The sequence below is a fragment of the Saimiri boliviensis genome, chromosome 6, assembly GCF_048565385.1.
Source record: "Saimiri boliviensis isolate mSaiBol1 chromosome 6, mSaiBol1.pri, whole genome shotgun sequence".
Classification (NCBI taxonomy): Eukaryota; Metazoa; Chordata; class Mammalia; order Primates; family Cebidae; genus Saimiri; species Saimiri boliviensis.
This window is the reverse complement of record NC_133454.1, coordinates 32,049,327-32,076,767: the sequence shown is the minus strand read 5'-3', so window position 1 is coordinate 32,076,767 and position 27,441 is coordinate 32,049,327. Positions and strand designations below refer to the sequence as shown.

The window sequence follows — 27,441 nt, the reverse complement described above, 5'->3', positions numbered from 1 at the left end:
TATCATCTCATACATTTATGGCCTGTAAAGTTTCTGCTGGAAAATCTGATCATCTTATAGATACTCCTTTATATGACAAATTGCTTTTCCTTCCTGTTTTCAAGATTCTCTCTTTGTCTTTGATTTTAGACAATTTGAGTATACTGTGTGTGGGGTGATTCCTTACTGAATTTATCCTAGTTGAAATTCTTTGACTTTCTTGAATCTTACTGTTCATTGTTTCTTTTGATGTGGGAAGTTTTCAGCCAATATTTCTTCAAATAATCTCCTTGCCTCTTTCTCTCTCTTTTCACCTTCTTTAATTTCTATAATGCATATATTGATCTACTTGATAGGGTCCCATAATTCCCTTATACTCTTGAGATAGTTTGGATATGTGTCCCCTCTAAAAATTATGGTGAAATTTAATTCACAGTGTCAGAGGTAGGGCCTGGTGGGAGGGCTTTGGGTCATGGGGGAAGATCCCTCATGGTTTGGTGCTATCCTTGTGATAGTGAATAGGTTCTCATGAAATCTGATTGTTTGAAAGTGTAGGCACCTCCCCCCTACTCTCCCTCTTGCTCCCATTTTTGTTATATGAGACCCCTGCTCCACCTTCACTTTCTGCCACAAGCAAAAGCTCCCTGAGGTCTTCCCTGAAGTGAAGCAGATGTGCACAATATGATTCCTGTACAGCCTGCAGAACTGTGAGCCGATTAAACCTTTTTTCTTTATAAATTACCCAGTCTCAGATATTTCTTTATAGAAATGCAACAACAGCCTAATACAGCTTTCTTTACTTTTCTTCCTGTTTTTCTTCTAGCTTTTCTGACTCAATGGTTTCAAATGACCTGTCTTCAAGTTCAATAATTATTTCTTCTGCCTGATCAAGCTTGCTGTTCAATTCCTTTAATGAATTTTCAGTTGTTTTTTCCAGCTCAAGAAATTTTTTCCTTTTTAAAAAAGCTTCTATCACTTTGTTGATACTCACATTTTGTTAATTCATTGTTTTTGTGATTCATCTATTGATATTCTGTATTAGCTCATTGAGCCCCTTTTTTTTTTTTCAATTTTATTTATTAATTTTTTTGAGATGGAGTTTCACTCTCATTGCCCAGTCTGAAGTGCAATGGTGCTATCTTGACTCACTGCTCTGCCTCCTGGGTTCAAGTGATTCTCCTGCCTCAGCCTCCCAAGTAGCTGGAATTACAGGCAGGGGCCACAACACCTGGCTAATTTTTTTGTATTTAGTAGAGACAGGGTTTTACCATGTTGGTCAGGCTGGTCTCAAACTACTGACCTCAGGTGATCCACCTATTTTGGCCTCCCAAAGTGCTTGGATTACAGGTATGAGCCAGTGTGCCTGGCGTCACTGAGCATCTTATAACAGTTATTGTAAATTCTTTTTCAGGCAACTCATAAATCTGAATTTCTTCAGAGCTTGTTTCTGGAGTTGTATTTATTTCTTTGGTTGGGCTATGTTTTATACTTTATTTTTATGATTTGTAACTTTTTTTATGGGATTTAAAAGAAACAACTATTTCTTTCAGTCTTTGCATATTAGTTTTGTGCAAGAGAAGACCTTGACTAATCAGCTGGGCTGGAAGTTCTAGGACCTTTAACATCTTTTCTTATCTCTGGCTTCTTTTGGTGTCTGCCTGTAGAAATGCAGCTATAACATGCTGCTCACCTCTATTACAGGCTCCAAGCTCTGGCATCAATACCATCAGTGGTCAGAGTCGGGCAAGACCAAAACCAGCCCCAGAAAGGCCAAAACATTTTTCTTTAAAAGTCCTCCTTCTTGCTTTCATCCACAGGAATAAGCCCTAATAAAGAGCATGGAGTGTTCCCCACAACTGTTGCTCCACAATATGCCTTCTAGGGAAAGGATAATAAACAGGTATGCCAAATGCTATAAATTTTTCTACCCTTTTCTCTGGAATCCCCTCTTGGTTTAACCTGCTTTAACTTCTCAACTGATCTCTAAAATTCTCACACAGGTTTTCTTGTCTGTACTTTTGTTTTGTTTTGTTTTTTGAGACGGGGTCTCATTTTGTCACCCAGGATGGAGTGCAGTGGCATAATCACGGCTCACTGCAGCCTTGACCTCCTGGGCTCAAGTAATCCTGCTTTCACAGCCTCCCAAGTAGCTGGAACTACAGGCACATGCCACCACACCCAGCTAGTTTTTTGTATATTTTGTAGAGGTGGGATTTTATCATGTTGCCCAGGCAGGACTCAAACTCTTGGGCTTAAGTGATCCACCCATCTTAGCTTCCCAAATGCTGGGATTACAGGAGTGAGCCATTGTGCCCAGTTTGTACATTGTTTGTAAGTCAACATCTGTGTGGGTAAAGAAGAGCCTACATCTTCCAGTTTATGGATTGTTTTTAAGTTGACATCTGTGTGGGAAAAGAAGAGCCTGAATCTTCCAAGTCTGGCCTCTTGTTGACATCACCCTATTTTAAGTAATATTTCATTTAGAATTTCGTTCATGTTTATATATGTTCACAAAGGAAAGGCCTATGTGAAACAGACCTCATAAAACGGGTTCAGCGGCTTTCTTTTTCTGTTTCTTAATAATTCATAATCTGTTAAGACTTGATCCATAAAAATATTTGAGGAAGAGGTTTTTATTATTTTTTTAAACTTTTTTTTTCAATTTCTTATTTAGTAAATTTTGGCATGTTTCTCTTTCAAAACATGTATTTATTTATTTATTTATTTAAGATTATAAACATTTGGTGTAAAGATGTCCATAAAATTATTCTATTTTAATTATTTCTCCCTGGTCATTCAATGTGTTTATCATTTTCATTTTCTCTCCTTTCTTTCAAGTTGATACGTAAGATTTGTACATATCTATGGGGCACATGTGATATTTTGCTGCATGCATAGAATGTGTAATGACCAAGTCAGAGTAGTTAGAGAATCCATCACCGTGAGTAATTACCATTTCTATGTGTTGAGAACATTTCAAGTCCTCTGCTCTATTTTTTGTTTTTTTGAGATGAAGTATCATTCTGTCATCCAGGCTGCAATGCAGTGGTGCAATCTCAGCTCACTGCAACTGCCTCCTGGGTTCAAGCAATTCTCCTGCCTTAACCTCCCAAGTAGCTGGAATTACAGGTGCTTGCCACCACATCTGACTAATTTTTGTACTTTTAGTGGAGATGGGGTTTCACTGTGTTGGCCAGGCTGGTCTCAAACTCCTGACCTCAAGTGATCCACTTACCCTTGCACTCCCAAAGTGCTGAAATTATGTGAGCCACTGCGCCTGGTACTCAGTAACCAACTTCTCTTCATCCTTCTTCTACACAGTCTTCCTAGCGTCTGGTGTCCATCATTCTACTCTCTACTTCCATGAGATTGACTTTTTGAGCTCCCGTATATGAGAGATGTTGAACATGTGATTTTTGTCTTTCTATGCCTAGCTTAGTTCACTTAACATAATGACCTGTAATTCTATTTATGTTGCTTCAAATGACATGATTTCATTCTTTTTATGGCAGAATGGTATTTCATTGCATATATATTTTTTCTTTATTCATTTGACCATTGATGGACATGTAGGTTGGTTCCATGTCTTTATGACTGTGAATAGTGCTGCAAAATAAACATGGGGTGCAGGTATCTTTTTGACAACTAATTTATTTTCCTTTGAATAAACACCCAGGAATGGGTAATGGTGGATCATATGGTAGCTCTATTTTTAGTTTTCTTTTTTCTTTTCTTTTCTTTTTTTTCAGAAATCTCCAGACTGTTTTCCATACTGGCTGTACTAATCTACATTCCCACCAACAGAGTATAAGAATTCCCTTTTCTTCACATCGTCACCAGCAACTGTTTTCTATCTTTTTGACAACAGTCATTCTGACTGGGATAAGATGATATCTCACCGTGGTTTTGACTTATATTGTCCTGATGATTAGTGATATTAAGCATTTTTTCATATACTTTTTGGCTATTCTTGTGTCTTCCTTTGAGAAATGTCTGTTTATGTCCTTTGCCTCTTTTTTTTTTTTTTTTTTTTTTGAGACAGAGTCTCACGGTCTCCCAGGCTGAAGTGCAGTGGTACACTCTAGGCACACTGTGACCGCCACCTCCCAGGTTCAAGGATTCTCCTGCCTCAGCTTCCCGAAGCTGGGATTACAGGCACCTGTCACCATGCCCAGCTAATTTGTTTGTTTGTTTCTTTGTATTTTTGGTAGAGGTGGGATTTTGTGCTGTTGGCCAGGCTGGTCTTGAACTCCTGGTCTTGAACTCCTGCCCACCACTGCTTCCCAAAGTGCTGGGATTACAGTCATGAGCCCCTTTGCCTTTTTTTTTTTTCTTTTTCTTTTCTTTTCTTTTTTTTTTTTTTTGACAGTCTTACTCTGTTGTCCAGGCTGGAGTGCAGTGGTGCAATCTTGGGTCACTGCAACCTCTGCCTCCTGGGTGCAAGACATTCTCCTGCCTCAGCCTCCCAAGTAGCTGGGATTACAGGCATGTGCCACCACACCCACCTAAGTTTTTTACTTTTTAGTTGAGATAGGGTTTCACCATTTTGGCCAGGCTGGTCTGAAACTCCTGACCTCAAGTGATCTGCCCACCTCAGCCACCCAAAGTGCTTACAGGCATGAGCCACTGTGCCCGGCCTGCCTATTTTTTAATGAGATTATTTGTTTTTATACTGTTCAGATTTTTTAGTTCATTATATATTCTAAATATTATTCTTTTGTCAGATAGTTTGCAGATATTCTCTGCCATTCAACAAGTTGTCTCTTCACTTTGTTTTTTTTCCTTACTGTGAAGAAGTTTTTTACTTTAATGTAGTCCCATTTGTCTATTTGTGTTTTTGTTACCTGTGCTTTTGATGTTTTAGCTGTAAAACATCGCCTAATGTACTGAAGTATTACCCTAATATTTTATTGTGGTTATTTTACAGCTTTAGGTGTTACATTTTAGTCTTTAATCCATCTTAAGTTGATTTGTGTATGTGGTAAGATACAGGGGTCCAGTTTTACTCTTCTGAATGTGGATAACCAATATTCCTAGCACAATTTATTAAAGAGATTATCCTTCCTCTAGTGTAAGGATAATCTTGATGTCTCTCCAAAGTCAGTTGGCTGTAAATGCATGTATTTATTTCTGGATGCTCTCTAATGTTTCTTTGGTATGTGTGTGTGTTTTTATACCAATACCCTGCTGTAGGTATAGCCTTATATTTATTTATATTTTGAAGTCGGATAGTCTGATGCCTCCAGCTTTGTTCTTCTTGCTCAGGATTGCTTTTGCTATTCAGGCTGTTTTTTTAGTTTGATGTGAATTTTAGAATTTTTCTTCTTTTTTTGTGAAAAAGGACACTGATATTTTGATAGACATTGAATTGAATTTGTAGATTGCTTTGTGTAGATTGGTCATTTTAATAATGTTAAATTGTTCTGTTCCATGACCATGAAATGTCTTTCCATTTGTTTGCATCTTCTTCAATTTCTTTAATCAGTTTTATAGTTTTCTTTGAGGAGGTCTTTCATTTCCTTGGTTAAACTTATTCCTGTGGGTTTTTTTTTTTTTTTTTTTTTGTAGTATTTGTAAATGGGATTGCTTTCTTGATTTTTTTTTTTTTTTTTTGGCCATTTCATTATTGATGTATAGAAATGCAACTAAGTTTGGATGTTGATTTTGTATTCTGCAACTTTATTATCAGATCTCAACAGTTTTTTGGTGTAGTATCCACACATGAACTGTTGTCAGTCTATGATGAGATAAAGGCAATATGAGAATAAATGTTTAGAAAGTTTTATGAAACGTTCATGGAGTAGTGTCTGTTAAATCTAATAAACAATTTGGCCTTGTATTTTGCATACCTTTTACTTAAATTTAATTTTCCTAGTACAGTTATTTCTTAGTATCTTCAGGTTATTGGTTTCAGGAGCCCCAACAATAGCAAAATCTAAGGATGCTCAAGTCCCTTATATAAAATGGCACACTATCCACAAATAACCTATGTATATCCTCCTGTATACTTTAAATCGACTCTAGATTACTTGTAACATCTAATACAATGTAAATGTTATATAGTTGTTACACTGTATTATTTTCTATGTGTATTATTTTTATTGTTAATTTTTACAATTTAAAAAAATTTTTCAATCTGTGGTTGGTTGAATCTGAGGACATGGAACCCATGGGTATAAAGGGCCAACTGTAATTAATTTTTCTTATATTTTAAAAAGGTATTGGTTGGTGATGGTTTAGAAATTAAAAAAAAAACAACAACACTGTTCCTTCCTGCAGATAGTTTGAGAAGAAATAGCCCAGATTACAAATTGAAAATTAATAACTTTTGGTAAGGTCTCCAGTTAATCAGTTTTTTCATTTTTCTTTCACTTACAGTTCATTAATTAATTAGAGTTCACTAACTAATTTTCAGCTGATATTCTTTGCTTGTGTTTTCATTCTGAGAAGTTACCATTTTACCAGCCAGGTTAGAAGTAAAGCAGTAAGTTCAGTGGAAAAACGAGTAATAATAGATCTAATTACTGAGACCATACTGTGCAACCGACTCTGTATAGAGGAAAACAACCTATTATATAGGTATTTTTATTCCCATTTTAGAGATGAGAAACAACTTAACCACAAACATACAAATACAGCAAATGTAGCAAATGTAGTGACAGAACCAGGATTCCGATGCAGGTTTATCTGGTTCCAACATCTCTACATTTTTAACTACACTGTTTTTTATTAATCACTAGGTAGAACCATACACACATTGTTACAACAGGCAGAAGTTTCTGGGGGTTCTATTAACACAATGCTAGGAATGAAGTGGGTAGAAGAAAGTACATGGGTCTCCCATTCAAGGGTTCATCAGTCTTCACCATACTTAGGAAATCTAAGTAGCTGACAGTGAGTCAGCATTTTGGAAGGCAGATAAGAGATGGTAAAGAAATAAAGAAATTATTCTATGAGTCATTACAGATATTTAAGTTTGTTAAAAAATGTTTCTGACTATCGACTCCCTTTGCCTACAGAGTACAGTAAACGTCTCTTAAAAATTATGGAAATAAAAACAATCAGTGGTTGTCAGTCCTTGCCAAACTGAAAAAAGGAACAGAACGGCTAAGCCTTTTGTGCTTAAACACATACTCATTCATCAGTAACTACTCTGGCTTATACTGAGCACAACTAAGCTAGGTTGTTCTTCTGGGGAATGTACTTGCAAGTTAACACTGCACGGCAACTATAAGGTTTCTTAAAAGACATCAGTTGTACATTGTAAATTAAATCTAATTTAAATTAATATAATTTTATTTATCCTAGCAAAAAATTTTTTTGTTTTAAGGATGAGATTTTTTTTTTAAAGGAATAATCTTAGCATAATTTTACACCCCATACATGAAACGATTGGGATCCAATCTCAACCAGAAAAAGTCTTTTATTGTGTTCCTAGGGCCTTCCTGTGTCCTCTGTAACACAAAAATCCAGCAGAAGCATTTCCCCTTTACCCAGTTCTTTTTCTCTTATCACAGTTCTATCCCTCCACACTCCCTTACTGCTAGGCAGGGAATTTGAAAGGGCAGGGAAAAATCGGTAAAAGTTTGCCTTCTACTTGGGTAGTATATCCAATGCCACCGCATCCTGTAGTATATGTGTATAATTCTTTTTGTATCTTTATCAGTTTCCTCCCCATTCCCTCTTCCATACCTGTTTCCCTCACGTTTCTCTCATTATCCCGTCCTCATGTTTTCCTTCATCTCCACATTCCTGTCTCAATCAGCCTCCTGGCCTCAGGTCTTTATCTCCTTCCTGAGACCCTCATGCCTAATGTTCCCTCATTCCTCTTACACCTAGGATTTCTCCTCCTTCCCCAAGGGTCTGATCCTCCATCCCTCCCGCTTCGCCAGACGCTCTCACTCTGGAAGCCCCCACCTCCCTTTCCCCAAGCCCAGAGGTCGCGCGGCCGCACACAGCGAGTACCGCGCGTCGGGGAAGGCGTCTGAGCCGCGCCGTGGGGTCTTCCCGCTCCCCCGCAGCCTCCAGGCGCGGTGCACTCTGGGGGAACATGGCCGCTTCCGGTCTCCTTCTCTGGCCGGCGCTGGCTTGACTGCGGTCCCTGCCGAAGCACTCCGCCCTCTGCTTCTCCCGCCCCGCAGACGCCAAGACCGCTTCAGCCTTCTCCTCTGCTGCCCCTGCCGCGCCATGGAGAAGAGCTCAAGCTGCGAGAGTCTTGGCTCCCAGCCGGCGGCGGCTCGACCGCCCAGCGTGGACTCCTTATCCAGGTAACCAGGACGCCCAGGGCCCCGCCCAGCAGCCGAAGGGGATGGAGAGGGGCCGGGGACCCGCTGGACGTTGCCCCAACTCGCGGATTGTGGTTTCTGAAGGCTGCGCCGGAATTCCTTTCCCGGGACTTGGGAACCACTTCTGCTCCCCTCTTTGGGGCGTGGAGGCTGAGGAAAAGGAGGTTAAACTCGCTGCTTCTCTGTAGATTCCTCTACCTTTCATATTCCGATCTTGTGTTCTCCCCGATGGAGGTGGTCTCAGTTAATTACTTTCTCCTGTCTCTCATTCCCTCTCAGTGTTTTTTTTTAGACAGCCCCCCCCATCCTTTCATTCTTTCCCCCTCATTTCCTGTCTTTCTGTATCACTTTTTCCAAAACCATCCTTCAGTCAATCTCTCTTCTTCCACCCTTTCTTATGTCTTTGGTTTCGGGGTTCATGCCCAACCCTTTTCTCTCTTTCATAGCTTCACTTTCTTAATTTCTTTCAAGCTTATCTTCACACTCTGATTTTCTTCTCACCTCTCCTTTTGCTTAAATATGTAAATAAAAGTGTCTCCTGTGCTTCTCTTTCCTAATTCTTCCAGCTGAAAGTCAGTATCAAGGAATCTGAGTGGTTTGCATCCCCAGTGATAGGTTTAAGAAAACAAAATAAGTGGTAGTTTTCTTCCGTCTTGGGCTACTGGTTCTCCAGGTTGTCATTTCTCTTGTAACAGATGGGAATTGTATCTTGGAATTTTGAGGAGGACTTTATGTAGCTTTGCAGAGAGCTTCCACGAATATTAACTACACGTGTTTTGGATGCAGTCTTTTTCTTTGATTTTAAAATAATGATTTAAAATTTTACCAAAAAATAAGACCTGTGTTTTGCTTTTTATACAACCACAATGCAATCTGGTTCTTTTCCACTGAAAAATAGTCTAATTGTTATTAGCGAGTTATTCGATAACTGCTGTGTGAAAACGCAGTTTTCATTTTCTCCTCGAATCAATTGAAGTGGCTCCACTATAATTCATTTTGGACTCTGCTAAATATGGGTAGTTATTGCCTTTTTTTCCTATTGTTCAGCACCTCATTGGGGAACCACTGTCTGATCCCATCATTCTAAATCTCTATCTGCATCCATAGGTTCCTGCCCAGTCCTTTTTCAGTCCCTAACAAGCACACTATAATTGTTAGCTTAAAGTTTTTTTCCTCCCAGGCTATAAGCTATTATACTTGAGGGCAAGGGCCATGTCTTAATCATCTTCATATCTCCAGCACTTAACATAGTCTCAGCATGTGATAGTTGTAAACTGAATTATCTAGGAGAGGAGGATTTTTCTTTGCAGTTTGATTATATATATTGCACGTGTGAATCAAGTGTTTTTTAAATTTTGTATTTATTGCTTGGAAATTTAGAAAGCTGAGGATTAACATGTTCAGTTGTAAAATTATTCATTCAGAAAACAGGTTGGAAAATTCTAATTTTATGGGAAAGTTACAAATGACAGCTATGCCTCAGAATAGAATAAGAGGCAACCAGTACGCTCATCCAAGGCAGAGGAGTTAGAACCACAAGAGGCAGCCTACTGTTAGAAGGAGGTACTGGACGTTAGGAAGCTCCCATGCTGAAGTCTCTTGCTGAGCTAGCTCTTTGGCCTTTATCATTTAACCTTTTTAGTCTACAGTTTTCTCATCTTTTAAAACAAGAGGCTTGATTTAGAAAATCTGTAAGGTCCCTTTGAACTCTAAAATTCTTATTTTTTTAATTTTAATGAAAATACATATTAAGATAAATACATTCTTACTAATTTTAAAGATAATTCCTTTGCAAATAACTTTGGTTTGGATTTTTGCAATTACACTAAATAAGTGCCTTTTGTTATTACAAACGAATATACCTAAAGGTGCCACTTTTGCATACTTACTTTCTAAAAAAGCCCAGCAAGTTTAAAGTTTATATATGTATATTAACTTCTTCATAAAAAATTATGTTACTCGCGTGAATTTGAGAAAATTAAGTATTCCTCAAAAGAATTGTGACTATATTAGATTAGCCTCATCCTCTCTGGACAAAAATATAAGTGTGTCTCCTATTTTTCATAACAGAATGCCAGCTTGCATTACTCTTTTCTGGAAGGTAGAAAATAACATTTACTTAATGTCAACTGTATCGAAGTTTCCCTGCTAAATTCTATATATCTCTTATTTCATTAATCATCATACCTGTTTGTGACACTTTCTTTAATCAATAGTAATAGTTACATTATAGACACTAATTACAAAGCTTAATTTTAAACTTATATAACACTTCATCGCAGGTGATTCTAATGCATTGCCAGTGTGTCTGTCTAGATTTTTTAAGTTATTTCTTTTGTTTTATTAGCCTTCGAGAAAGCAAAATTATTGCTGTTTGGCCTATAGTGTCTCAGTCTTTGCAGAAATGATGCCCTTAAATTGTAGTTTATTTTTATGCTTGCTGTTTTTATACAGAGGCCTAATTGAGAAACTGCCTTGTGAATTTGTTTTGATGTCTCTGGCAAAATAATAGTTAATTATATTGCTAAATGTGTCACAGAAGGTTTTTCACACATGGATTGACATAAATTTCTGCTGAGTTTAGCTACAAGAAAAATTGTTTATGGAAATAATTATGTATGCTCCTTGTTTGTTAGTAAATGGTAACTACATAACTGCATCTTTCTCTGTAGCTTAGTAAAACATTTTAGTCAAATTTTTATCTGAAGTTGGTAATATACTTATCTCTAATTTCTTTAAGTCCTTTTATTATTACATGAACTCAAGTTAAATATTATGTGTTATGTTTAAATGTATTGATTAGATGTCTTAAGCCCTTCTAATACAGTAATCTATGTCATTGCCCATTGTTTTTTGAAAATGGCATTGTTGGCTGGGCACCGTGGTTTGTGCCTGTAATCTCAGCACTTTGGGAGGCCAAGGTGGGAGGATCATTTGAGCCCAGGAGTTTGAGACCAGCCTGGGCAACATAGTGAGACCCCCCATCTCTAAAAAAGGAAATGTTTTTTAAATAAAAATTTTTTTTTAAAATGAAGGCCCGGTGCAGTGGCTCACGCCTATAATCCCAGCACTTTGGGAGGCCAAGGTGGGTGGATCATGAGGTCAAGAGATCGAGACTATCCTGGTCGACATGGTGAAACCCCGTCTCTAATAAAAATACAAAAATTAGCTGGGCATGGAGTCGTGTGCCTGTAGTCCCAGCTACTAGGGAGGCTGAGGCAGGAGAATTGCTTGAACCCAGAAGGCGGAGGTTGCGGTGAGCCAAGATTGTGCCATTGCACTCTAGCCTGGGTAAAGAGCGAAACTTAGTCTCAAAAAAAAAAAAAAAAAAAAAATAGAAAATGACATACTTCATTGAAGTTGGATGAAAGGACCGTTGTGCAATCTGTGGTTCACACTAAACATGTGAGTCTTATTAAGTATCTGTAGTCATTTCAGAGTTGCTCTTGTTTCCAGTTACGCCTTCTAGGTCATCATAGGCCTAATGCCTTTGCCCACAAAAGAGCAATTTCATTCTTCATATGATATACAGAAAGTAACTTCCTAATCAGCTATATTTATTTCATCCTGCATCTTTAAAAAACAAAAAAGTAATTATCAACTGGGTGTGGCGTGTGCCTGTAATTCTAGCTACTCGGGAGGCAGAGGTACAAGAATCACTTGAACCTGGGAGTCAGAGGTGGTTGCAGTGAGCTGAGATCACACTACTGCACTCCAGCCTGGGCAACAGAGTGAGACTGTGTCTCAGAAATAGAGAAAAAGAATTGTTCTTTGGTGAGTCCTGCTTAATATTGCCATACTTTAGTAAAGTGTTCAGCAACTCTTATATATCTTGCTGTTGGCCATTTTTCATGCATGTCTATCCCCACAGAAAGAGGATGTTATGGAAAAATTCACTTCAGCATCCTGATAATCTACCTATAATCTGTAATTTTATTCTCGTTAGGTGTGCTGTGATTCTTGATATAAGTGTGACTTTATAGAATATAGATAAAATAATACTGTAGGTCAGATGTGATAAGAGTAGGCCTGAGCCTCAGAACTGTAATGAGTTACACAGCAGAATTTGACCTTATATTGGTAATAATTTGCCATCTTAGTCTGGTTTTCCATTTTTCAGTTTATACACTGTTATGAAGTGTACTGCTTTAGTGATTTTCTTTGATTATTTTGTATTGTGCGTAATCAAATGGTAAGATATCTAGTGCCAAATAAGTGCCCAATGAACAACTAAATAAAAGAATGTTGACAGAATGTTCACCACTGGTTTTATTTGTTGTTCCCATTCAAAGGATTAAAAAGGATTTCTTCTGTTGAATTTGGCCTGAACATTTGGAATTTCAGGTCTAAGCTAAAGTTATTTTTATGGGAGACTCTGGACATCTTGAGCTGATTTTACTGGCTGCATTATCTGTTCTGTGTCCAGTCCTATACATATTGAGGTTATTACATCCTCTGCAACTACCTATTTATCCATCTGCTACTCTTGATTACTTTAGACCCTTTTGCTCTAACTTAGGTTGTTAGTTGTTTTATTTAATGTATATTCCTGTCATCCTTTATGTACCCTCAGGCTTTATTTATTCTGGGTACCATACTTGTTTATCCCAGATTATTTTGGTTCTGTCAGTTTCTAGTATATAATTTCATTAGCATTGATGAGCATCTTATAGTTACATTTAAATTCCATTAAAAAAAATCAAAGGGGAGGTACACATACTCAAAGTAGTTCTCAACTAAATGAATTTCTAAATTGCATGCCTGCCTTAAGATGATCATCATTTGAAAACAGCAGTTCCTGGATTTCTGTTTCCATGGATTTTGATTATACTTAGCCTGAAGAAGTAGAAGTGTTTTGTAGATTTCTAAAACACATTTTGTTGCAAGGTCTCATCTTGAGTTTTAGCTTCAAGGTCACTTAAGAGTGATGTGTTGGAGACCAAGAGCAGTGGCTAAGGCCTGTAATTCTAGCACTTTGGGAGGTCAAGGCTGGAGGATCGCCCAGGAGTTCCAGACCAGCCTGGGTCACATGGCAGAGCACTGTCTCTACAAAAAATAAAAAGTTAGCTGGGCATGGTAGTGCATGCCTGTAGTCCCATAGTCCAAGCTGCTTGGAAGGCTGATGTGAGAGGATCACCTGAACCGGGGGATGTTGAGGCTACAGTGGGTCATGATGGTGCCACTGTACTCTGGCTTGGGCAAGACAGACCCTGTCTCAAAAAGATAAAAAGTGATATGTTGGTAGGAAAGATGCTTTTATGTTGTTTTTCTAGTAGTGGTGATGGATTTGTGTACAATCACACGTTTTTACCCATTCCCTTTGTCATTCTTGGCATGTCTTCTCAGCTGGCAAGATTAGAGGTAGAAATTATAGCTGTAGAACAGAGTAATGCTACCAGGTTGAACCTATAATCTTGGCATTATTAGTAGCACCTTGCATCAAACATTAAACATGTTAGACTAAAAATGACTTACTTTGGATTCCATTATTTAAAAACCATCAAAGATCTAAGTTCTTTTAGATAAGAACCAATATTGCTCTGAAATAATTAGTAATTGTCTAGCTTTTCAGAAAGTACATGTTTAAAGAAAGCAAGTTGATATGGAACCTGAGATGGGGTCCTGTATGTATTTTTCCTTATGCTATTATCAATAGTTTTCTATTAATGTAGATCAGTAGTTCCCAAAGTTTCATCTCCAGACCAGTAGCATCAATGTCTCTTCAGAATTTGTTAAAAATGCAAATTATTGGGCCCTTCCTTGAACCTAATTGAATTAAAACTTTAGGAGTTGAGTCCAGATGTTAATGTTTTAGGAATCTTTCCAGGTGATCCTGATGGACACTAACGTTTGAGAACTACTGCCTTGGATCTTCTGCTAATTGGTGCCTTTTATAATGCAATCAACATTAGTTAAAACTAAGTTAAGGTCTGTGTTAGAGCTACTGTAAAGCTATTACTTGAGAGCATTTTTGTAAAACTGTTGACTAAAGTAGTACAAGTAAAAGTCACCTCCTGTAGATTTATTATATTTGATTTCTAGGCCATTTCCTAAGGCATTTTTCTTTCTCAGCCGTAAGTAACACAAAACAAGAATACGTGTTTTAGGCTTTTTCTTAAAAATAGATTCTTAGAAAGATTAGTGGAAACAAGCATTTAACAAAGGTACAGTTGACCCTCGAATCACATGGGTGTGAACTGTTTGGATCTACTTTTGTGTGGATTTTCTTCTGCCTCTGCTACCCCTGCCACAGCAAGACCAACCTCTCTCCTCTTCCTCCTCAGCCTGTGCAACACAGTGAGGATAACAAACTTTATGACCCACTTCCACTTAAAGGGTGGTAAATATATTTTCTCTTCCTTATGATTGTCTTAATAACATTTTTTTCATTGTTAGAATACAGTATATTGGTGTGCAGCCTGAAATATGTTTTGATAGACTATTTATATTATCAGGGAAGCTTCCAGTCAACAGTAGTCTATCAGTAGTTAACTTTAGGGAATAGTCTGGAGAGTTAAAATTACATGTGGATTTTCAACTGCAATGAAGGTCAGCACACCAACTCCTGTGTTGTTCAAGGGTCAACTGTATTATGAAGAAGTAATTCCAGGAGGCCATCACCTGAACTGGTAAAGCTTGGATTATGCTCAAGGGAAGGAGATAATCTGGATACAGATGACCAGAAAGCAGTAAGTTTATTTTGGAAAGCTGCCAAGTTAATGCTGTTCTATTCAAAATCACCAGAGCCAAAGATTGCATGTGATTCAGGATTTGAGTAATGGAAATTCTCCAGATTTTAGTGTGGAATATTTTTCCTTTGTAAGGAAGATGGTTTTGAATATGTAACGTACTTGCTATCTTTGTGTCTACTGCATGATTTAGTTAAATCAGTGGATAATAATTAAACACTCTTAGAGGCAATAGTCAAGGATAGGAAACGATTTTATAAACCTGCTTTCCACAGGAAGTCAAGTTAAAAACGGAACCGTATAAGAAGATAAGCTTGGTAGAAGGTTATTAAAAGGGACTGTGGAACATGCCTTCTTGAAAATAATAATTTCAATTCCCTTTCCTGTAGCTTTATTACACAAAACTAATTGTGCCTGTCCCTCCTAATATGTTTCTGTATATGTACCAATGTTGTCATTAATATAAACTATAAATAAGCTTTATAATTCTTCCCTTCCCCAAGTACGTAGGACCTATGGCAATAATCACTGGTGAAGATTCATTCTTTCAAAGACTCTTACTTTGTATGAATAACTCTTGGGCTCTTTAAATATTTTTAGTCTTAAGTAAATAAGAGCAGATGCTATGTATTAAATGTATTAAAATTAACTGTAAAATATGTTTTACAATATATACTTAAAAATGTAAACACTGTTAATTGGAAAACTCTTTTTTTTTTTAAAATTACACTTTAGGTTTAACAGAGCCTCACAGGAAATCCAAACTGACAGTGGCTGAATACAGGAGATGTTAATTTTTTTTTCCCACATACAAGCCTGGAGGTAGTTAATACAGATCTGATATGGTGGATCTGAAATATCAAGAACCCAGATTCTCTTACATTCCAGGGTTATCCCATGAACCCAAATTATTGTTGGAACTCTAGCTATTATATCTTCCGGAGGAAGGGAAGAAGAAAAGTATACTCTCTCTCTTTAAAGGAAACTTTTTGACAGTCACATGTCTTTTTTTTTTTTTTTTTTTTAGCTTACATCCACTTGGCTAGAAGATGGTCCCATGGCCATACGTAGGTACAAGAAAGGCTGGGATAGGCAGTCTCTTCTGTGAGGCCTTTGAGATGAGCTAAATTTGGAGGTCTGTCACTAAGGTATAGGAGAGAATGGGTATTGGAGACATAGCAGCTTTTCCCATTGTATACACAAATGTATTATTGAAAAGAAAGCTATTTTCCACTGAAAGTCTGCAGTACTTCACTATGCCAGAGACACTTCTTAGAGTTGCAAATGCAATGACCAAAATAGAAAACACTGAAAGAGAGGAGGTAATATATTATTGCAGACCCAGAAAGAGAACTGTATCTTGGAGCACTCTGAACTCTTAAGTTTAACTTTCTATTTTTTTGTGTCTTGTCTTGGATCAGATTTTTATAATCTTAATTTAGAAACATAAAATCAAAGTGATACATTTAATAATTTCAGGATTATTAAGTGATGGAGAAATAGAAATCAAATGAATTATTTTTATGCTATTTTATTTTATATTTCACTTGAAGAGCTCAAGGAATTACATGTTAAAGTAGTAGTGGTAATGAGATTGATGGCCTACTCTGCTTACTTCCAGTTTGACATCTAAGCCATGTATTGATGTATTTTATCATCTTCTAGAATATTGCATCAGGTTCTACTTAGGTATTTTCTCTCATTTCAGTTGTAAGGATGTGGTTTCCATAAGGGAAATAAATAAAGCTGACCATTTTAGTTTATGAATGCTTTTGCCAATATTCATTTTGTTTTTTATATCCTTCACTGAAACATTTTATTAAAAATCCAGAGATATTTGTCTTACATAATCTTTTTTCACCTAACTTAAATATTAATATTTTAAGCATATAATTGCAAACATAAGGAGCTTGATAATTTGGAATTGAATAGAAGGGGGTATGTATATATGTCTCTGGATTGCTAAAACATTTATTCATCAGGCTCAGAGGATTTAATAGGCATTAAGTCAGAAATATATCCATTTCACTTCTCGGGAGAATTGCTTTTATTGATAGCAGCAAATGAGCAGTTGTTGAGGTAGGGAGGAGGCCTTGTCTAGAAGTTATGCATTAGCAAAAGGGAAAATAACTGGCTGATGATGGGCTGGTGATTACAAGTCTTAATATTCTTGAGCTGAGCCAAGAAACCCAGTAAAGTTCAAAAATAAAATTTTGTATGGTACAGATGTTCTCTGTTACCAGTATAAGATAACATTCTTATGTTATAACCCAAAGCATTTCCTCAAAATAGAAACACCTGAGACAAGCCTTGCTTTCCTAGTGGTAGACAGTTACAGTAATAAATTAATAGTATTAATATTAAACACAATAATAATATAAATAGCACAACATTTGTTGCATGCTTACTATGTGCTGGGCATGCTGCTCCATTTCTTCTATACATTTTCTCATATAATCCTTATAACTGTATAGAGAGTGTTAATGTTTTCATTTTACAGAGAAGAAAACTGAAGATTAAAGAGGGCACCTTGGCATTTGAATTCAAATCTGTTTCACTTCAGGTTCTGTGTGCTATAAAGAACACACATGCCTGAAGGTCTGGTGCCTCAGGTCCAGACTAAAGCTTTGTAGTTAGAGGGCAGTCCCAGGGTAGATTGATTGGGTGGTAGTGATGAGGGCATGAGTGTCCTTGATCTGCTATTTTGCTGGAGAAGGATAAAAATACACTGTACATTCACCAAGTGAGAGTGTTTGTATTTGGAGAGAATTTTCTTTACCTTTGAATGCTTTTTTCCTTCTGACAGAAAATAGGGTCTTTTTTTCTTTGCCTAATGTTTCAGAGGATAGTATCATTTCATTCATTGCCTGATGACTAAGAGGGTAGTATTGGTAGTATCATTTCATTCAAAAGAACAATTTAAAATTTTGAAGATCATATAAAATATGAAGCAAGTAACTGCCAAAGCCTCTTCCCCACCACTCCCTTCCCTACAACTTTGCACAGTGATCTACAATACTTTAGGGTTCCTTAAATTTCCGAATTCCCCTAAGTTCCTTTGTGTTTGTTTACAGTTAATGTGTTAAGAGCCATTGACATTTGAAGATCATCAGAAGTGAAGATAAAACACCTCAAAAATTATAATGTAAGTGAATGGGAAAATGCAGATAAAAAATGGACAAAAGTTAATATTGCCAACAATATTTCTGGATTATTCAAATGAATGAAATTTGCACGTATGAGTAACCAGTAACTTCAAACTTCAGTTCCAATTCCAAATCCCTGTCTTTAAAATTCTGTGTGTTATCTTCTACTTGGGGAAAATAGCCACTTAGTTTTAGTCATCCAGTATCCAGTAGTTTTCCATTAGAATTCTCTTGGCATCCATATTCTGTTTCCTTCCTTTTTCCTTCTTAGCATTTTGCAGTTTGACTTGAGAAGAGGATAAGGGTTCATGTTATATGCAAAATGTAATAGATACTGAGGTCTTTGTTTTCCAGCTATTGATGTGTGTTGTGTATGTTATTCAAGTATAATTTTACTACTGTTTCGTTTCTTGGCCAAAAATATGACCAGTTAGCTAGCTGCCTTCCTTCCCTTTCTCTCTTCTTTCTTTACTCTTTCCCTCCTCTTTTCCTTCCTTTCTTTCTTTCTATAAATAATTGTTTAACATCTATACCCTGCACACTGTGCTACATTCTGAATTCCTAAAAGCTTGGTGCTGAAATGAATCATACCATTTTTTAATACTCTTAAAGGCATTAGAGATCATCCAATTAGTGTTTTTCAAGTGTTGCTGTGGACCACCTGTGTATTTCAGTTAACTGAGCTTGGTGAACTTTTAACTTCCTAGTTTACAACGTGGACATTCTGAATCACTAAGGGTGACATTAGAAGTCTGCATTTAAAAATTGGAGAACCACCAATCCAGATGCTTTTGGATTCTAGTCTAGTTCCAAAAATTTTCAAATGTGGAAATAGATCTACAGAACTCTAATAATTTACCCAAAAGCACAGTAAATGTCAGAGGGCCAGGAAAGGTGGTGGTTTCCTCTAAGATCACAGAGCTGTTTAGTGTCAGAGATGATCTCCTAATTCCCAGTTCTAGACTTTACCATAATAGTTTCAAGCTTTTTTTGCAGGGCCATATATTTTCACTGTATTTCATGTCTATAGAACCCTCTGCTTATAGCATATATAAGATTATAACCAATCCATCGCTGTTCCTGAAAAAAAAACAACTAAGAGGGCATGTGCGTTATGTAAATGAAAAACATACTGTTTCTTCATATTTAGTCAGATATGTGACTGATTCCGGTTTTGAAATCATTGGATGATAGACTTGGTGAAGGAAAGAAAAAACTTTTTTTATATCCACGATATTATTCCTACCTGTATTTAAGTTTTATGCTTACAAAAAGGAGGATCTGATTTTATTTTTTGAATGAAATAGTAGGTACAAGTTTTACCGTGTTTTGCATATAGTAGGTGCTCGATAAGCTATACTATGAGCAGTTTACTGTTAAAACTTTTATTTCTTTGAATTCTGTGAAGTACACTAGTTAGGAGTCATTTTATTTGCTTTGTACAGAATCTGATGCTTTATATACCAAGCCAGAAACTTTAAAAAGTTGAAATAATTTTATTATATTTATAATACTATACAGTTGATATTCACAGTGTCTCTGAGGGACTGACATTTAAAAAGTATTTTTGAACTATATGAATTTGAATTAATTTTAGTATTGTGTATATTTCATATTGTATTGTGTATAGTATATTGATAGTTACTGATTTGTAACTTCATATTAGTAAATCTAGTTATCTTAATTTTGGAAATACTCTGTAATTCTCAAATTACTAGAAAGTTTAATGATGCAATGCCATCATTTTTTTTAATAATTTGAGATACATTTTAATTATATGATTTTTTAAAAGGTCATTTTAAAATAGCTTATTGATTTCTAATAAATTTATTATATTTTACAATTATACATTTTCTTTCCATTAAAAAACTTTGTTCTTTACATAACCATGGAATCAAAATTGTATCTATAAATAGCTCTGAAAAGGAATCTTTTATGTGGTTTTCTAGTTTATGATTTCTAACAACTGATCTGGTAAATAGGGAAGAGTATTCAAAATTAGGGACAGATTGCCCTTGGCAGGCATGGATCACTGAGTAATATCAACATTTTGATTTTTAGCTTAAGCTTTCTCGACTACAAAGAGAAAGGCATTGAATGTTCTACCTTTCCTACTGAGTGTTTTAACTTAGTAACTGAAAAAAACACCCCATCTGTGTTAACTTCACTTATATGACTTTGAAGTTTGTGCAGAAAAATTGCATCCCATTACTTTGAAAGGGTATTGAAAGATTAATTGTATAATAATCAGTTTGCTTGTCTTGGAAAACAAAATATATTTATCTAGAGAGCAAAAATAATGGATTTATGACTTTCTAATTTTAATAATGAACTCAGGTTTGCAAGGTAGAGTGAGAAAATTACATGAGAGATCATTTTTCAAGTATAAATTTCCATGTTTTCTATACTGGTCCAAGTAAAATGTTTGTTGAGCAAGTATTTAGGGAATAAATACCTCCTCTCAGTGTTTCTGCCGGTATACTTCAGTTTGGGATCAAAGTGTTTATTTCAGAGCTCTAATAATCTGACAAGTTTTCAGTTTAGTTTGATTCTTCTCTCAGTTAAGTGATATTTAAATAACTTTTTCCCTCTAGGCTACTTGTGAATCTATATGTTTTAATTTGAGCTATCATCTTAATTTGAATGGGAGGTTTTTGAACAGATTCTGAAAAGCTTCTTAAATGGGATGCTGTGGCTGTGGGACTGGTGCTGGAACTCAAGGTCCTTCCTGCCCTCCAGTCCTCACCCCTGTCTCCCAGGGACACATTCATTTTGAGCAGATTGCTTTGGCTTTCATTTGTTTATTTATTTAAATTTCCCAGTAAGTTCTTTGAAGAAGCAATACTCTGGAGAAAAAGACATAGGTAAACTATTTTCTATAGAAACTGTTTGTCCAGAGTTTCTGCTGCATTATTAAATCATATGCCTGTGTTTTCGTTTGGGAAATGTAATTGGTAGACCGGAAATAAATTGATAACTGTTTCCAGGGTCACATGTACCTTAGAACCTTGGGATTTTCCAAACTAAGTGCCAACATGCACCAGTTGGAAGGCTGTCCCAGAGCTCAAATCCCCTTTGTTTCTCTGAAGAATACATGTCTCTCATTTCTGTCAATCAGATGCCGTGATGATCGTTTATATTATCTTTTTTATCTTATGAATTGGTTAAGTTGAATGCAGGGTTCTGGCATAGCATTTTTAAACATAATTAAAAATTATAAATTAATTTGTTTTGTGGGGGTTGTTTTTCTGTTTTGGGGATCCTGCAAATATTCTGACAGTAAGTCTTTTGTGTCTCAAATGCTTTATACACACTGCAGGCATTTTATTATTTTTTAAAATAAAATCTTCAACAGAATGACTAATAGAGCATGAACAGTGCTTATGATACTGTAGTGCATTGTGTAAGTATTGAGAGCAAAATTTGCATTCCTAGAAAAGCTTGTTCACAGTCAGAATATAGAAGGCATTCTTTAATGTTCTTGGGCAAACATGCTGTGTATGTGCTCAGGACATTACTTACAAGAAAATAACTTTTTAAAAAGAATCTTTTCTTTCTATGGAACACTGAAGAAAAGTTGAATTGGCGGTCACAGTGAAACAGTTTAAGGCAAGTGGTTTAGATCTTATTGTAATGGACTATGGTCAGTAGAAATGTAGCCTCTCCTAAATCCTCTAGAGGCATTTGTTTACTGGGATATGTGAAAAGGTAGATTATTTGTTTATAAATTTCTAGCTTGCTTTCACTTTAGAGTATATACTGTTGGTATGTTTATCTACATCTTTAATTTTCAGAAATACTTTTTTTCACTTTTACAAGAAATATTTTTGTTGAATTATAATATTAGATTCTGTTGATTATTGTGAAGTACCTTCAGGTGTTGGTATGATTGACAGTAAAGTAATGATACTTCCATTAACGGTCTAGCAAACCAGTGGAGCCAGAAAGGGTCAATACTTTTCTTTCTAACAGTTCCATTGAAAAATACTGGTGGTGAAATTGGTTTTGTGATTGAAGTTTTGTGTCTGGCTTCTGATTGAATATATAAAAAATCATGTAGGGGGTGTGTGGGTGTGTGTTTATATATATGTATTTTAATATTTCTCCCCAATATTTGTGTTATGTGATTCATCACTTAACTAAAACGTTTAAGTTTAAAAGTATGTATATTCAATTTTCCTAGTGCACATGAAAACATTTTATAGTATAGAGCTGAATGAAAAGTACTTATAGGGCCTGATGCTTTGCTTAATTTTAATTTAATTAATGGATGCCTTCTTAAAAGTAGACCTCCTGTTCTATTCTTGTATTTTCACAATGCTATTTGTTGAACACTTTCTACCTGTTCACTATTTAACACTAAGAACTTTCTATAGATCTTGCTTTTTGATCCTTATTACAATCTTGTATCATTATCATTTTATAAATTAAGAGAGAACTCTATCCACAGTATTTAGTTCATTGACAGTATCAGTAAATGTTTGTGGAATGGAGGGGAGGTTTAAAAAAAAAAGGTGATTTAGAAGTTCCTGCTCTGCAGAGGGCAGGAGGGAAGATGGCTGAGGCCTTTAGTTGGAGGTGGAAGACCTCAGTCTCTTCTTCCAAGGAAGCTTGAGATGTGGAATATTTGGATGTGATAATTGATCCCCTGCTATCTGGAGACAGATTTTTCTGCCTTTGTGGCATTAAAAGGGATTTTTATAACTCCAGAGTTTGAGTCAAATTATACTTCTGTAGTAGGTACCAAAATTCATTTGTTTAGACAAAATCTTCTTAATTTGCAAGTTTTTAAGAAATATTTGTAACTAAAAACAAAATCTAAATGAAAACAACAGCAAGAAAATAAACAAGAGTGCTTTGTCTTATTTATTGGTTCTGTGTTGAAAAGCATATAGAGAGTAATTCCTTTTCCCCCACCAATAATTAGTTTGTATTACTCTGTTCACCTAAATGCTATACTTCTTTGAAATAATAGAATTTTTGAGACCAAATGGGTGAAGCGTTATTTTTAAGCATAGTGTAACCAAGGAGAAAAACCCTTTGTTATAATAACAGCAGAGAAGTAAATGTGTGGGAATGACTAAGAATCAGATGGTGGGATTACTGTTTTGATCTTGTGGTGGAAAGATACCTCTTTGGCTGAGATGGTGGCAGGGCTTTTAGAAAACCAAGGCAGACTAGTGCTGCACTATGTTATTCTGTTACTGTAAACCTAAGTCTTATTATTTCATGTGCCTGCATGTATGTATATATTTCAGAGTGCTGGTTATACTCTGATAAGTTCTGTTGTTTTTGAGAAAATATTTTCTTTATCACCACTTCATTAATTTGTAAGGGTTGTGTTTTGTTTATACATATCTTTTCACATAGCATATACAACTTATTTGGATAAAGATGTTAATGCTCTTGAGGGAAGGTATGATTGTTTTTGTTATAAGGTACATTTAATTCTCCATTATTTTGAATCTTATTAATTCAGGTTATCCTGAAAGTAATTAATATTTATTTATGGCTTAGATATTTGAGCCTTGTGCTTTTCTTTTTTTTTTTTTTTTTTTTGTACCTCTATTGAAGAATTCATAGGAACAGACGGGAATAGTGACTGTAATTTAATTTCTTAATGCTGGTTAATGGTTTGGGCAGAAGTGTTCATGCTAATTGAGAATGAGGAAAAGATTTTTATGATGTGGCTATGTAAGAGGCCTTTCTATGGGAAAGTTTACGCAGTATAATTAAATGATGTTGAAAGGCAAGACTCTTAATCACATTTTTTTTTTTTGAGACGGAGTTTCGCTCTTGTTACCCAGGCTGGAGTGCAGTGGTGCGATCTCGGCTCACCGCAACCTCCGTCTCCTGGGTTCAAGCAATTCTCCTACCTCAGCCTCCCTAGTAGCTGGGACTACAGGCACGCGCCACCATGCCCAGCTAATTTTTGTATTTTTAGTAGAGATGGTGTTTCACCATGTTGACCAGGATGGTCTCGATCTCTTGACCTCGTGATCCACCCATCTTGGCCTCCCAAAGTGCTGGGATTATAGGCGTAAGCCACCACGCCCGGCCAATCAGTATTTAGAACTGCGATTCTTCACTCATCTGGGATTGTAGAATTTTGTGTTTGTACTCTGAGTCGTAGCATCTTAGATTTGAACTTTGAGACCATCTTGTATAGTGATTCCACCTCTCAAGTCTTCCTTATGGCCTTTGAATGTCATCATTTCTTCTCTGCTCAAAACTTCCTGCTCCATTTTGGAGACCATTCTCATGATGACAGAGGCCTCATAGGACATAAGAAATAAGTATGTATGTAGCCTATCAATTAAATGAAATATAGATACATAGCTGTGTTTCTTAGTTAAACATACATTGAGAAAAATCTGTTTTTGGCAGGAGAGGTGGCCTTATAGCGATTTAAAAAGTATATTTGGACCATGAACCATGTATTTTTATATATAATCTTTTCATTTTTGTGCACAAATTCTATCCAGTTAGGCTTTTGTGAAAAATAAAATTATGTGGGCTTTTTTTTTTTTTGACATTTTTTGATTTTTCCATAAGTCTTTAATTCTTTCTAGTGATTTAATATTTTCAAATATTTCTTTCTTTAATGTTTGTTCCCTATAAATAATTTATCTCCCTATTGTATTTATTTATTTTTAAACTTTTAGTTTCAGGAATACATGTGCAGGTGTGTTATATAGATACATTTTGTGTCATGGGTGTTTGGTGTACAGATTATTTCATCACACAGGTAATAAGCATAGTACTTGATAGGTAGCTTGTTCATACTTGCCCTCTTTGTACCCTCAAGTAGGCCCTGGTATCTGTTGTTTCCTTCTTTAAATATACATTGAGTTCCATGTGTACTCAGTGTTTATAAGTGAGATCATGTGGTATTTGGTTTTCTGTTCCTGCATTAGTTCACTTAGGATAATGAACTCTCCAGGGTCCATCCATGTTGCTGCAAAGGACATGGTCTTGTTCTTTCTTATGTGTAGTATTCCATGGTGTGTGTGTACCGCATTTTCTTTATTCAATCTACTGTTGATAAGCCTCTAGGTTGATTCCATGTCTTTTCTATTGTGAATAGTCCTGTGAAGAATATACATGTGCATGTGTCTTTATGGTAGAATGATTTATATTCCTTTGGGTATATACCCAGTATGGGATTGCTGTGTCAAATGATAGTTCTGTTTAAAGTTCTTTGAGAAATTGACACACTGCTTTTTACAGTGGCTGAACTAATTTACATTCCCACAAGCAGTGTATAAGCATTGCTATTTTTCCACAAGCTCACCAGCATTTGTTATGTATTGACTAATAATAGCCATTCTGACTGGTACAAGATGGTGGTATCTCATTGTGGTTTTTATTTGCATTACCCTAGTGAGGTTAAGCATTTCTTCATATGCGCTTGTTGCTGTGTGTATATATATTTTTTAAATGGTGTCTAATCATGTCCTTTGCCAATTTTTTTTTTTTTCTTTTTTGAGGCAGAGTCTTGCTCTGTCACACGGGCTGGAGTGCAGTGGCATGATCTCGGCTAACTGCAACCTCTGCCTCTCAGGTTCAAGCAATTCTTGTGTCTCAGCCTCCCTAGTCACTGGGACTACTGGCAAGTGCCATATGCCCAGCTAATTTTTGTATTTTTAGTAGAGACAAAGTTTCACCATGTTGGCCAGGCAGGTCTCGAACTTCTGACCTCAGGTGATCCACCTGCCTCCGCTTCCCAAAGTGCTGGGATTACAGGCATGAGCCACTGTTTCCAGTCCTTTTCTTACTTTTTAATGGAGTTGTTTGTTTTTTTGCTTAATTTGTTGAAGTTCCTTATAGATGTTGGATACTGGACCTTTGTCAGATAGATAGTTTACAAGTATTTTCTCCCATTTTGTAGGTTGATAGGTTTTGTGTGTGTGTGTGTGTGTGTGTGTGTGTGTGTACGTGTGTGTACGAGCGTGCTGTGCAAAAGCTCTTTAGTTTAAGTAGGCCCCATTTGTCAGTTTTTGTTTACGTTGCAATTGCTTTTGATGTCTTCATCATGAAATCTTTTCCAGGGCCTGTGACCAGAATAGTGTTTCTGAGGTTTTCTTCAAGTGTTTTAATAGTTCTGGGTTTTACATTTAAGTCTTTAATTCATCTTGAGATGATTTTTATATGTGATATAAGGAAGGGTTCCAGTTCCAATCTGCACATAGGTAGCCAGTTATCCCAGCACCATTAACTGAATAGAGTCTTTTCCTCATTGCTTGCATTTGTCGACTTTGTTAAAGATCATATGATTGTAGGAGGGCAGCATTATGTCTGGGCTCTCTATTCTGTACTACTGGTCTGTGTGTCTGTTTTTGTATCAGTGCAATGCTGCTTTAGTTACTGTAGCCTTGTAGTATAGTTTGAAGTTGGGCAATGTGATACCTCCAGACTTGTTCTTTTTATTTAGAATTGCTGTGAGTATTTGAGTTTCTTTTTGGTTCCAGATGAATTTTAAAATAGTTTTTTCTAATTTTGTGAATAATATAGTTGGTAATTTGGTAGGAATAGCATTGAATCTGTAAATTTCTTAGGGCAGTATAGTCATTTTAACAATATTGATTCTTCCTATCCATGAACATAGAGTGTGTTTCAATTTGTTTGCAACATCTTTAAGTAGTGTTTTGTAATTCTCATTGTAGAGATCTGTCACCTTCCTGGTTACCAGTATTCCTAGGTATTTTATTTTATTTTTGTATAGGTATTATGAATGGGATTGCACTCTTGATTTGGCACTCAGCTTGGATTTTGTTTGTGTATAGGAATACTACTGACTTTTGTGCATTGATTTTTGTATCCTGAAACTTTGCTGAAGTTGTTTATCAGATCTAGTAACTTTTGGGCAGAGACTGTTGGGTTTGCTAAGTATAAAATACATCATCTGCAAACAGAGATGGTTTGGCTTCCTCTCTTTTTATTTGGATGCTTTTTATTTCTTTCCCTTATCTGTTTGCTCTTGCTAGGACTTACTGTGTTATGTTGAATACGAGTGGTGAGATTAGGCATTCTTGTCTTTTTATGTTTCTTAAGGGGACTATTTCTAGCTTTTACACATTCAGTCATTCAGTGTGATATTGGCTATAGCTCTTATTATTTTGAGGTATGTTCTTTCAATCCTTAGTTTGTTGAGGGTTTTCAACATGAAGGGATGTTGAATTTTATTGAAAGCCTTTTCTGCATCTATTGAGATGATCGTATAGTTTTTATTTTCAGTTCTGTTTATGTAATGAATCACAATTAACTGCTTTGTGGACCAGCCTTGCATCCCAGGGAGAAAGCCAACTTGATCATTGTGAATTAAGTTTTTGTTGCACTGCT

The 27,441-nt window shown here is 36.1% G+C and overlaps 1 protein-coding gene across 3 annotated transcripts in view; it reads left to right on the top strand.

Annotated features, from left to right (window-relative positions):
• Positions 1-8,006: 8,006 nt before the first annotated feature.
• Positions 8,007-27,441, top strand: part of MTMR2 (myotubularin related protein 2) — a 91,515-nt gene continuing 72,080 nt past the window's right edge. The window contains exons 1-2 of one of the 3 annotated variants that reach the window (XM_003923798.4): positions 8,008-8,246; positions 18,028-18,098. Coding sequence is in view for 1 of the 3 variants with exons in the window: in XM_003923797.4 (XP_003923846.1) it covers positions 8,167-8,246 (80 nt within the window). In the remaining 2 variants the exon portion in view is untranslated. Of the gene's footprint in view, positions 8,247-11,509; positions 14,954-18,027; positions 18,099-27,441 lie in introns of those variants that run through there. The other 2 variants (XM_074400443.1, XM_003923797.4) reach the window with 2 other exon arrangements.